This window comes from Mustela erminea, chromosome 15 (genome assembly GCF_009829155.1).
Source record: "Mustela erminea isolate mMusErm1 chromosome 15, mMusErm1.Pri, whole genome shotgun sequence".
In the NCBI taxonomy this organism is placed as follows: domain Eukaryota; kingdom Metazoa; phylum Chordata; class Mammalia; order Carnivora; family Mustelidae; genus Mustela; species Mustela erminea.
In genome coordinates, this window is record NC_045628.1 from 14,490,344 (window position 1) to 14,504,306 (window position 13,963).

Consider the following 13,963-nt stretch of genomic DNA (forward strand, 5'->3'; position numbering starts at 1 on the left):
GTGATTATGTAAACTCATGGAATAGAAATCGGGAAGTTTTTATATATTAAGGAGCTGTTTACACAGGTTGAAAGCAAAAGGTTGCAGTGTTTGGATTTTAATATCAGCTGATGGTGAGTGGTCATGATAGGAGTCCTGGACACAAACCCATACTTACATACCTTACATGCTCTGTTTTTCTTCCTTCTTTCAGTGGTAGAGCACAGTTTCTATTCAGACCTTACCTTTCTTAGGGACTGACACTTGTGCAAGAATCGTATCTATTAAGCATGACTGAGATGCATAATGGTGGTACCAAGAGTCAGTTCTCATTCGAGAGTAAAAATTTTTTTCTGGTGGATTTGCCCTTTTTTTATATGAATCTGAAATTTCTTACTGATTTTTTTACTAAGTTATGTCTGCTTTGTTTCTTAAGAACCCTTTTCTGGTTCAAGTTTATTATAGTATTTAATGCCTTTTTTTTTAAGGATTTTATTTATTTATTTGACAGACAGAGATCATAAGTAGGCAGAGAGGCAGACAGAGAGAGAGGAGTAAGCAGGCCCCTTGCTGAGCAGAGAGCCCAGTGCGGGGCTCAATCCCATGACCTGAGCTGAAGGCAGAGGCTTTAACCCACTGAGCCACCTTTTACAACACCTATGTACCTGAAGCTATGAAGTGCATTAAAATGAAATACATTCCTAAGAACAGCTGGTAGGAAATATTCAAGCTGTTTATTTAATTGCAATATATTGATTAAAAAGTTTAAAATATTCATAATTTTATCTTGCACGTGGAAAGAGATGAATTCATTTATTCATGTCTATTGTAGGTAAAAATAATACTAATATCTGCTGTGATACAAATGAATTTGAGATATTATACAGCCCAAACATACTACTTATTATCAATTGCCATAAAAATGTCATCTGAATAACCATGTTATCCTTAAATATTAGAACTTACAACTCAATTTTATCATTTCCCATTAATTGCCTTTCTTATACATAACCATATGTGGATATAAATGTCATTTCCAACTGGACTATAACTACTTCAAGAAAAGGAATTTTATTCTTTTTTATTCCTCCAGTTTTGTATTTGCACATCTGAAGTTGTAGATCTGTTTGCTGAGTTCCTGTTACAGTAACTGGGGTTTGAGCTCTCTTCTACCTCCCTAGAACTTGTACAGGAATTCAGTAAAGTGTCAGGATATAAAATCAATGCACAGAAATCAGTTGCATTTCTCTACACCAGCAACAAGACAGAAGAAAGAGAAATTAAGGATTCAATCCCATTTACAATTGCACCCCAAACCATAAGATACCTAGGAATAAACCTAACCAAAGAGGCACAGAATCTATACTCAGAAAACTATAAAGTACTCATGAAAGAAATTGAGGAAGACACAAAGAAATGGAAAAATGTTCCATGCTTCTGGATTGGAAGAATAAATATTGTGAAAATGTCTATGCTAACCTAAAGCAATCTACACATTTAATGCCTGGTCTCCTCCCCTCTCTCTGCCTGTCATCACCCAGGCTAGCCTTTGTGATTCCGTTTCAGCAGAGAATAAGAAAAACATCTGTCTGCCAGAGCAGTCTTTTGGAAAGATAATGACAAATATCATCATGTTGCTTCAAAAATCTGCAGTTGACATGTTTCAAGAGTGATAGAAATAAGCAATAATCAGAGAAGAGGACAAAGATTATATAAATTGATAATATCATCTTTTGACTCTGACAGAACTGGAAGTTCTACTTTCACTCCCTGAATAAGATGCCCCTGATAAGAATCTGGAGAAATTTTTGCAGCAAGAAACAATGTGATTAAAATCCAGAATGGTAGAGGATAATGTGCAAACCTTTTTTTCCATTAACATGGACAGGGAAGGATAGTTTGAGTGCCTCTGCATTGATAAAATTGTAGTTCTCAAGTTATTCTGGGGTATCCTGTGCAGTTTTACTTATGGACTGCTATGGAAGTCTAAATCTGATGTTGATTTAAGCGGTCACTGACCAGGACCTTCCTGTAGAGACAGTCTAGATCTTCTGCTCTATTTCATGGTCCAACATGATCAGCACAGCATCTCTCATTCCAAATTATTCCCAAAAATGCAAATGTGTGAAGGTGTCTACTGAATTGAAAATTATTTCAAGTGGATGACACTTAATAGTATTGGTCTAGTGTGGACAATCTCAAGTACATTTATGCCAGCCTTCTAGGAAAATATGAAAAGAAGGGGAAGGACAATACATCATGAATTAATCTAGAAGCTTCATCAGCTACAAATAATCACAGACAAATAAAGATGCACACAGTCCTGAAATTCATCTTGCCTTTCAAATATTTATATTTCATTGATAGTCTTTGAATTTGGAAAAAAAACTCAATATTTTGCTTTTTATGGGGTATCAACTTGCCGTCGAAATATTTACCAGTGAGAGCCTTGCATATGTGACATTGATTGCATATGTGATAAACACAAGTAGTAGTTTTATTTTTTTCTTTTCTTCCATTGCCTGCCATTTTAAAAGAGCTAGGAACCTCATCTATTAACTATTTTATTGGATATAGATAGCTTAAGAATTTATCTAAATACTTGTAAAAATTGTGATTGGGTAATGGTATTGAAATGGAAATATAAAGAACTCCGTAAATGATGAATATGCATGAATTGTTCATTAGATATTTGGTGGTAAAGGGAATGAAATTAAACATGTAGTAATTTTCTATGTAAAAAAAAAAAAAAGAAAAAGAAAAGAAAAGCAGGACATCTTTGTAATGAAGCTTGAAGTCAGGTATTGTGATGCCCCTAGCTTTGGTTTTCTTTTTCAATGTTCCCCTGGTGATTGGGGGTCTTTTTCATTCCATCAAATTTTAGGATTGCTTGTTCCATTTCTGTGAAAAATGCCAGTCGTATTTTGACAGGGATGGCATTGAAAGTGTAGATTGCTCTGGGCAGTGTAGACATTTTCACAATGTTTATTCTTCCAATCCAGGAGCAGGGAATGTTTTTCCATCTCTTTGTGTCTTCCTGAATTTCTTTCATAAATGTTCCGTATTTTCTAGAATATAGATTCTTTACCTGTTTGGTTATGTTTACTCCTAAGTATCTATGGGTTTTGGTGCTATTGTAAATGCAATCAATTCCTTAATTTCTCTTTCTTCAGTCACATTGTTAGTGTGTAGAAATACAACTGATTTCTGTGCATTGATTTTATATCCTGCCACATTGCTGAATTGCTGTATGAGTTCTGGTAATTTGCAGGTAGAGTCTTTTGGGTTTTCCACATAAACTATCATGTCATCTGCAAAGTGAGAGAATCTGACTTCTTTGCCGATTTAAATGCCTTTTATTTCTCTTTCGTTTTCTTATTGCTGAGTCTAGGACTTCTAGTACTATGTGGAACAGTAATGGTGAGTGTGGGGATCCTTTCATATTCCTGACCTTAAGGGAAAAGTTTTTCCCCATTCAGAATGATATTTGCTGCGGGCTTTTCATAGATGGCTTTTATGGTATTGAGATATGTTCCCTATATCCCTACACGGTGAAGAGTTTTAATCAGGAAAAGATACTGTGTTTTGTCACATGCTTTTTCTGCATCAATTGAGAGGATCATATGGTTCTTTTATTAATATGCTCTATCACATTCATTGATTTGTGACTGTTGAACCACCCTTGTATCACAGGAATAAATCTCACGTGGTTGTGATGGATAAACCTTTTAATGTACATTAGATCCTATTGGCTAGGCTGTGATCATCAAGACAGCATGGCATTGACACACACAGACACACAAATCACTGGAACAGAATAGAGACTCCAGAAATGGACCCTCAATTCTATGGTCAAATAATCTTTGACAAATCAAGAAAAAATATCCAGTGGACAAAAGACAGTCTCTTCAGTAAATGGTGCTGGGAAAATTGAACAGCTGTATACAGAAGAATGAAACTTGACCATTCTCTTACACCATACACAAAGATAAACTCTAAATGGATGAAAGACCTTGATGTGAGACAGGAATCCATCAAAATCCTAGAGGAGAACACAGGCAGTAACCTCTTCGACATCAGCCACAGCAACTTCTTTCAAGACATGTCTCCAAAGGCAAGGAAAACAAAAGCGAAATGAACTTTTGGGACTTCATCAAGATCAAAAGCTTTGCATAGCAAAGGAAACAGTCAACAAAACTAAGAGGTAATCCTCAGAATGTGAGAAGGTGTTTGCAAATTACATTATAGGTAAAGGGCTGGTATCCAGGATCTATAAAGAACTTCTCAAACACCAAAAAAACAGGTAATCAGGTCAAAAAATGGGCAGAAGACATGAACAGACTCTTCTCCAAAGAAGACATACAAATGGCTAACAGACACATAAAAAAATCTTCAATATCACTAGCCATCAGGGAGATTCAAATCAAAACCACATTGAGATACCACCTTATACCAGATAGAATGGCAAAATTAAAAAGATTGTTGAGGCTATGGAGAAAAGGGAACCTTCTTTTTTTTTCTTTTTTTTTAAGATTTTAGCTTCTGTACAGCAAAGGAAGCAGTCAGCAAAACAAAGAGGCAACCCACAGAATGGGAGAAGATATTTGCAAATGAAACTACAAACAAAGGGCTGATATCCAAGATCTATAAAGAACTCCTCAAACTCAACACACACAAAACAGATAATCATGTCAAAAAATGGGCAGAAGACATGGACATTTCTCCAAAGAAGACATACAAATGGCTAGCAGTCACATGAAAAAAATGTTCATCGTCATTAACCATCAGGGAATTCAAATCAAAACCACACTGAGATACCACCTTACAACCAAGTTAGAATGGCAAAGATTAATAAGACAGGAAATAACAAGTGTTGGAGAAGATGTGGAGAAGGGGGAACCCTCTTACACTGTCGGTGGGAATGCCAGCTGACGTAGCCTCTTTGGAAAACAGTGTGGAAATTCCTCAAACAATTAAAAATAAGTTACCCTATGAGCATGCAATGGCACTACTGGGTATTTACCCCAAAGATACACATGTAGTGAAAAGAAGGGCCATATGTACTCCATTGTTCATAGCAGCAATGTCCATAATAGCCAAACTGTGGAAAGAGCCAAGATGCCCTTCAACAGATGAATGGATAAAGGAAATATGGTCCATATATACAATGGAATATTACTCAGCCATCAGAAGGGATGAATATCCAACTTTTGTATCAACATGGACAGGACTGGAGGAGATTATGCTGAGTGAAATAAATCAAGCAGAGAGAGTCGGTTATCATATGGTTTCACTTACTTGTGGAGCATAAGGAATAACATGGAGGACATTAGGAGAAGGAAAGGAAAAGTGAGTTGGGGGAAATCAGAGGGAGAAATGAATCCTGAGAGACTGTGGACTCTGAGAAACAAACAAGGTTTTGGAGGGGAGGCAGGTGGGAGGTTGGGTAAGCCTGGTAGTGGGTATTATGGAGGGCACGTATTGCATGGAGCACAGGGTGTGGTGCCTAAACAATGAATCCTAGAATACTGAAAAAAATAAATAGATTTTATTTATTTGACAGAGAGATAACACAAGTAGGCAGAACAGCGGGCAGAGGGAAAAGGAGAAGCAAGCTCTCCACCAAGGAGGGAGCCCAATGTGGGGCTCGATCCCAGGACCCTGGAATGATGACCTGAGCTGAAGGCAGCTGCTTCACCAACTGAGCCACCCAGCACCTCCAGAAAGGGGAACGCTCTTACACTGTTGGTGGGAATGCAAACTGGTACAGCCACTCTGGAAAACAGTATGGAAGTTCCTCAAGATGTTAAAAATAGAGCTATACCCGACAACCCAGCAATCGCACTACTAAGTATTTACCCCAGAGATACAGGCATAATAAAGGGACACCTGCACTCCAGTGTTCACAGCAACAATATCCACAGTAGCCAAACTGTGAAAGGAGGTGAGATACCCTTCAACAGATGAATGAATAAAGAAAATATGGTTCATATATACAATAGAATATTACTCAGCCATCAGAAAGGATGAATACCCACCATTTGCATCAACTTGGACAGGACTGGAGGAGATTATGCTAAGTGAGATAAGTCAAGAAGAGAGAGTCAGTTGTCATATGGTTTCGCTCATGTGGAACATAAGCAATAGCACAGAGGACCACAGGGGAAGGGAGGGAAATCTGAATGGGAAGAAATCAGAGAGGGGGACAAACCACGAAAGACTCTGGACTCAGAATGAAACTGAGGGTTACAGAAGGGAGGGGTTGTGGGGGGTCACTGGATGATGGGCATTAAGGAGGGCACGTGTGGCGATGAGCACACGTGTGGCTAATGAATCACTGAACACTACATCAAAAACTAATCATGTACTATATACTGGCTAATTGAATATAAAAAAATTTTTTTATAGTCTATTAATCCACCACTGCCCCCAAAGAAAGAAAGAAAAGGACCCTGTGGTTTTGCAGCATTGAGAAAGGGGCCTTGAGAGGCAACTGCCCCGAGTGCAGACTCTAAGAGGGCATGTCACCCTCTACTCTCACCCTCCCTCTGAGGCACCAGGTATCTCCAGGGATGCTGAAAATGCCATGTCCTCTTCTGTCTGCACAGATGTGACTCCCCTTTTTACTTTGCTTACCTGCTTCTTATCTTTTCTCTTGTTTTTCTTTACCCTTGTGGGCTCATATTTTCTATCATTATATTCTCACTTTCGTGAAATATGTGAGGAGAAGACAGATGAGCATATGTGTGGATAAAGCTACCATATTTAATCAGAAACCCCACTTTTACTCTTAAAAAGTTAAGCAGTGAAATGAGTATTTAAGTAGTGTTACTTTTTTAAGTCATTGTCAGTCATTGCAGTCATTGTCTCCTAAAGGTAAGAGTGTTAAGTATCTTTGTAAAGATTAAGGACACCAAACACTCCTCAGAAGTTGCTTTTTTTTTTTTTTTCTTTTAAGTGTGTGAGTACACAATTCCCTTTCCACTGCTCTCCTTCCCCGTGGCTGTCCTGTGATGATCTACAGCTTCAGTCTCCTGTTGGCCCTTCTTTCCCAAATCTGTCCAACCTCTAATTTAGGCCAGACTCTGTGTTACGTGAGAGCCCTTCAGTCATGCTTCATCTCCCCACTCCTTGCCCCTCCCAAACGTTATTCTAGACATTGTCAGTCCCCTAAGCCCCTTGTCCATCTTCCTCTTCGGGCCTAGAAAGTCATTCTGACTCCTCCATGACGAAATAAACACGTTTAGGCCTTCATTCTCCAAACTCCTGTTCCTCTAATTTTCTCTCTTCCTCTAAACTTTGCCCTTTCAAGAGATAATTATTTATTTAGAACTTAAAATGTTCAAAGCACAACACAGTAGGTAAAAGAATAGAGCACAAGGAAGGTGTCTTGAAAAATTTTAGTAAAATAAAAATGTAATAGAACAGAGAGACAAATTCAAAGAAATGAATGTAAGAATAAATGATAAACAAGTGGAGACTCCATCCAGAAGACTCAGAAAGAACAGAGGAAACAAAGGGAAGGAAAGCATCGGAGAAAGAGCACAATGAAATCCCTGAGGTTGACGGACACGAGTGCTGACTGGAAGGGGCCTCCAGACACACAACATGTAGGATGAGGGAGAAGCGCTCTGGGGATGGACGTGAGGAATTCATCTCTGAGGCCTGAAGTAGGAGGAGGAGCTGGATGCAAGAAAATAAGAAAGTGACAGGAGATCAACCTCCCAGAGAAAAAATGTCAGGAGGTCCTGAGTCGTGAAGAGCTATGAGAAGCTGCTGTGGTCTCTGTGTGGGTCAGAGTCAGGTGTTGTGTTTGTGTCGTGGAGGGACGTTCACAGGGTGAGCTGGAGAAGTAGTGGGCCAGCTTGCACAGTGAACAATATTAAATTGAACTCAGAACAGTCGAAGGAAGACCTTGGGAACAGTAAAAAATCTGAGAGGATGTTAAGCAGTGAAGAGACCGTGCCTGGCCGTATTCGGAAAGGGCATTGTCCGTTATTCAGAAGCGACTGTTGGAAGGTGGAAGTGTATGGGCTTGTCTGTAGCTCAGAAAAGAACCAACAGAAACTGCCCCACAGCTGTTACAAATGGCAAGAAAGACCGTGAAATCAAAGAGTTTGGGGGACTGTGCCTGTGTTTCTGAAACACCAGACCTGTTCGGTAACAAAAATTCAACCAAGTACATTTTGAAGATCTAACTGGCTTTTTAACATGATTCCTGACTAGGGCAGGATCCCATCTAACAAACAGAGGGATGTTCTGAGGAGTTAAACCAAGTGGAAGGTTTTAGAGAAGGAGGGCGGGGCAGCTATGTTACTAGTCAAAGAAAGGGAATGTTTCGGGGAGTGGCTTTTCCTGAGGGGAAAAGCAAGAGGCGAGCCAGGCAGACTACTTCATCTTTCTTGGGGGATGGAATACGCCCGTGTGGCAGACTTACTGGTACGGATCTGATGGAAAAGTTCCTGACGGATGGGTTCAGACTACATTTCCGAGGGAGACTGAAGCTACAGTTAGATTAGGTATTAAGCCTGTTTAGGAACTTAGTCTAACAGGGCTAAAATTATAAAATTCAGTGTCATTGGCTTATTTGTGGTAATTAAAGCTTTTGGAATAGACAGGTTGCCTCATTAGAAGCAACGCAGTAAATTAGGGGGCCTGTGTTTCTAGCAGAGACCTCTTCCTGGGGTCCGTACCCATGTATGCAGCTACCTGGAGGCCTCCCTGTAAGCATCTTAAAAGAATCCAAAACCAAGCCCATCATCACCTTCCTTGGGGCCCCAAATGGTTTTTTTCTTTTTTATGCCCTATCCTAGAAGCTAGCATCATCATTCATCTTGGCCACCAATGCTTTGCCTAATGGTCATCCTAAGCTGCTGCTTCTCTCATACGGTCCCAAACAGTACCTTGTTATGTTCTGTCCGTCCTGCCAGCTGAGTGTTTCAGAAACTGCCTCATTCTCCCCTTGCACATTACCATGAATTGTTTTGGCTCTTGCTTTTTCCTTCCCACCCTAGTGCAAGAGTCCCTGAGCACCATCCCCAGGGCGTGCTCTCCCATGTCCTCCTTTCTCACCATCGCCACCGTTGTCTTTGAGCAAATCTGATCATATTCCTTACCATTATTTACCCTCTTCCTAGATGGAATCCACCATGCCCTCCTGGGTAGCCCTGGAGGCTGTGTTCACCCTTGTTTGTAATGTAGCCATCTACATTAAAGGATAGAATTCGCATTTTATTTATATGCATTCATAAGCCTCATATACCCTAAGTGCCCAATAAATGCAGAGATAATATAGTGATTAAGAGTTCAGATTCTTGGTAAAAGAGCTCTAAGGCAAATTTTGTTTCTAGAATGCAGTAGCAACACAAGCAAAATGCCAGTTTTGGTGGGAATGCAGAGAAAGGGGAGCCTTCCTACACTGTTGGTGGGAACGCAAGCTGGTGCGGCCACTCTGGAAAACAGCGTGGAGGTTCCTCAAAAAGTTAAATAGAGCTACCCTATGCCCAACAATTGCACTACTGGGTATTTATGCAAAGGATGCAAAAGTACTGATTGGAAAAGATATATGCACCCCTATGTTTACAGCAGCTTTATCAACAATAGCCAAATTATGGAAAGAGCCCAAATGTTCATCTACTGAAGATGTGATATGTATGTATAGTGGAGTAGTGGAATATATATTTCACTACTCCACTATATATATAGTGGAGTAGTGGTAGTGGAGATATATATATATATATAGCGGAGTAGTGGTAGTGGAATATTACTCAGCCAGAAAAAAGAATGAAATCTTGGGGCGCCTGGGTGGCTCAGTGGGTTAAGCCGCTGCCTTCGGCTCAGGTCATGATCTCAGGGTCCTGGGATCGAGGCCCGCGTCGGGCTCTCTGCTCAGCAGGGAGCCTGCTTCCCTCTCTCTCTCTGCCTGCCTCTCTACTTGTGCTCTCTCTCTGTCAAATAAATAAATAAAATCTTTAAAAAAAAAAAGAATGAATGAAATCTTGCATTTGCAACACCATGGATGGAGCTGGAGAGTACTATGCTAAATGAATAAGTCAGTCAGAGAAAGACAAATACCATGTTTTCACTCCTATGTGGAATTAAAGAAACAAAATAGATGAACATAGAGGGGGCATAGAAAAGAGAGGAAAACCAGGAAACAGATTCTCAACAGAACAAACTGAGGGTTGCTGGAGGGGAGGTGGCCAGGGGGATGGGTTAAATGGGGGCTGGATATGGATATTAAGGAAGGACACTTGTGGTGAGCACTGGGTGTTGTATGTAAGTGATGAATCACCAAATTCTACACCAGAAACTAATACTACAGTTAACTGTTAACTATCCAGAATTTAAATAAAAACGTGAAAAATTTTAAAAAAATTTTTAATAAAATGCAGCAGCTGGATGGCTCGGCAGGTTATCATATGTCATCATCTGTGAGATGGGTGTAATGGTACTGTTTAGCTTCACAGTGATTTTGAGAGCATTGGCAATAATAATTATAATAATACATAGTTGTGAATAGCAAATGAATTGTTTAGTCTCACTTTATCACTCACAAGAGCAAACCCAGGTGTCGAGCACCTTCAGGATCTGGCCTCTGCCCCTGGGTCTGACCGCACCCGCATATGTAGCTCTGCCCTTGGTAGACACAGAAGACTACTGGCCATTGCCTAAATACGCTCTTTCCTCTCTCCCCCTCCATTCCTTGCTGTGCTGTCTCGCTTCACATGGAATCTCTTTTTCCACTTTGTCTTCCTGGCAAATGTTTACTCATCCTTTAAGACTTCCCGTGCCACTCCCTCCCACAGGCTTCTCCCTCTCACTCTCCCGGGCCTTACTCAGGCTTGGCTAGACTTTTCTTCCTGGCTCTGTTTTGTGTCTGTGTGAACCTCTTAAGGGCAGACTTTCAGCTCTGCATTTGCAGGATCTAGCCGAATGCCGAGGGCATGAATTCAGTAGATGTTTATTAAACAAATGAATGCAGGGATGAATGACTCTCTGATACAGGTAAATGATGGTTTAGAAAAAAAAAAAATGTTATGTCCTATATGAGGGTCAGCAAATCCTGCCCGCCCACTGCCTGGCGCTACATACACCGTTTTCTCGGGACCTCGCTGTGGGTCCACATCCGGGTCCACATTCCAGTCCACATCCACATTGGGATTCATGGCTGGGCTCGGAAGGGCATCAAAGCCGCGTCATTAAGACAGAACCCGGACGGCCCACAAAGCCTGAAATGGGTACTAGCTGACCCTTTACAGAAAAAGCTTCCTGATTCTTGCTCTATGTGGGTGAATTCCTTTGAAAAATGTTTGGAAAGGACAGGTTCGATTAGCAACGTTCACATTTTTTTCTATGGCATCTAAAACTATGGCGTGTTCATATGCATTTCTTTTCCAGACAGCCATATTCAGTTTAACTCTCTAGCATTTTCCAACTAAACAGGAAGGAGCAAGCTTTTACAGGATGACTGGCCTGGGTCCTTTGCCTCAAGCCCTTTATAATGGAGAACCCTTTAAGCTTGAGCAGCTGAATGCTGAAGAGCTGGAAACAAATGTTCTTCACAGAATGATGGATACAACTATAAATTTACAGAGGGAGGTTTTGACGGTAGGTAAGCACTTATGAGAAAATACATGATAAATGATGCTTAAAAATGATTTCTGTACTAAAATATCTTTTCATGGCAAAAATCTCCATCCTGATCACTTAGCAATTAACTTAAAAGTAGTAATTAGTTAATTAAGCTTACCTATGCATAATTACATCAAAAATTGCTTAATTGGAAAGAAAATTCAAAGTTTTACAGGCAAATTTGTTAAGAAATTTATTGTATGAATCCTTATTGCCTACATTACTTATTTATTTAGATGACATAGCTGTTAAGTGTATTCTGTGCAGAACTTTAAAATATATGCATATAAATTGCCTAGATTACCTCAGTAGTATTTTTTTGTTGTAGGGCGTATTAAATGATCGAACAAATGTAATTGATTTCCTTATGGAGAAGAATAATGCCGTACCCCGTGTAAATCCTTCGATTTTGCACACAAAATGGCAGTACCTTAATTTAATATCCACATCAGGTAAAATAATCCTTCCATATACTTTCTACAAATGCTTATTGAGTTGTGAATGTTTTATTAATTGGTTATTTAACATTTAATATGAAAATTTTTCAGTAACTGCTGATGTTGAAGATTTCTCTACGTTCTTTTTCTTGGATTCACAAGATAAGAGTGCTGTAATAGCAGAGAACATGTATTATTTAACCCAAGAAGGTAATAAGCATATTTTATTTTCCTGACTTCATTCCTAAAGTAGCAAAATTTGTAGTTTTGGTAAGGTGGTTGCATAGTGAATTTGTATGTTGCTACTTGACTAGGGGTCTTGTTGTCAAGAGTCTGTCTTTTGTTAGGATCTAAGCATTGTGCTGAGAAGGGCCTTTGGCCCTGCTGAATCTTACATACACAGGGGTTCATCTTGGTTTTTTGCCTTTTCTCAAACCAAGCTATTCCATTTTTCATCTTTTTAAGAAAGTGGCAAAACCCTTTTCAGGACTGTGTAAACTGATGCTTCACACTGCATGAATAAGAGTGTAATTCCCAGATCAGTGGAGAGTAGTTCTGCACTCGCTTAAACAACATCAAGGTTTTTGCTTACGTTGAGGATTGTAACAAAGGAGGGGAGACTGATCCAGGGCGGTGCTTGCAGATATGGACTTAGCCTGGATGGGGACATCTGCAGTGGGTTCACAGTGACCTATTCCGATAGGCAAAGGTAGAGGTTGGTTGGTTTTGTTTCCTTTTGTTTTGTTTGACCATCTTTGCTCTAGAGAGAAAAAATGAGAGCTGATACACATTAAGATTTAAGAGAAGGCTGCTTTTTATCTCTGTGTGTAAAGCAGTCATTTAACAATGAGAGAGATCTCAAGATAGGATGAACTGTGTAGTAAGTGGTATATTTTTACATATGAGAGTTTTAAGCTGAGGCCTCCCAGCCAGTTTTTTAGAATGCTGTGGAATAAAGTTTGGGCCAGATGGCTGCAGAATTACTTTCTAACAGATCTTTGATATTATGTTCGTAAAGTGGTCTGTCTCCAAGAAATCCAACAAATAATAAAGTATAATGCAGTTCTGTATGATGGCAGAGTATGTTTAATGAAAAGGAAACAGAGAAACAGGGAATAAAAAATAGAAGAAATCTATTTATCAGGTCCTGAGGTGTATTAAGTAAGTTAGCCTGTAAGTTAGCCTGTAATTAATGCCCTTTGGTTAAATCTCTAACAGTTTAGAAGAATATTAACTGAGAAACACCTACATTCCTCTTTCTTGCAATTATTTAAGTGTGTAAAGAAATAATGGAGTTGTGAGAAATTTACATAGCACTTCTGAAATAATTCTCAATTTACTATGATGGTTAAAAGTGCTGCGCTGGAAGACATTAGAATTCTTTCCCTTTCTTATTTGAAAAGAATATCCCACTACCTTACTCTAAGTTGCTTCCATGTGGACTCAATGTTAGCCTTGTTAACTGTTTTCGTGTAATATTGTATAGATATTACTGAGTCTGTAGTAACTATAGCTTCACATCTCTTCAGGACTAAGTTTTTGATATAGCAGATTTTTAGCTCTTGTTTTAAGCAGGGCATGTGATGGGGGGGACTAATTTTTCTATAGGTTTTAAAGATAACTAGACTAGTATTATGTCAGGTGACAGATGCTGAGCCTAGGTGAAATTGAACCCATTAAACTGACTTCAGAATTAAAAGTTTCTCTTCGTGGCTTCTAAATTTTCAGATTTTTCTGAAAAAAAAATTGTATTGCTTTTGCTGGCACAAGATGATGTAGATTAGGCCAAGTTAATGATAGCCAGTTTTTTTTTTTAAGTAAATGAATTATAAGCTAATAAAATATTGCTGTTTTTAATATATACTGATAAGCTTTACTATATCTATTTTACATATAGTGGGGTATAATTATCA

At 39.3% G+C, this 13,963-nt stretch overlaps 1 protein-coding gene across 2 annotated transcripts in view; it reads left to right on the top strand.

Annotated features, from left to right (window-relative positions):
- The window catches only part of UGGT2 (UDP-glucose glycoprotein glucosyltransferase 2), a 190,340-nt gene that overhangs the window by 101,920 nt on the left and 74,457 nt on the right, over positions 1-13,963 (top strand). For both annotated transcript variants that reach the window (XM_032315029.1, XM_032315026.1), the window contains exons 17-19: positions 11,425-11,589; positions 11,942-12,065; positions 12,162-12,260. In XM_032315029.1, the coding sequence (XP_032170920.1) occupies positions 11,425-11,589; positions 11,942-12,065; positions 12,162-12,260 (388 nt within the window). The remainder of the gene's footprint in view (positions 1-11,424; positions 11,590-11,941; positions 12,066-12,161; positions 12,261-13,963) is intronic.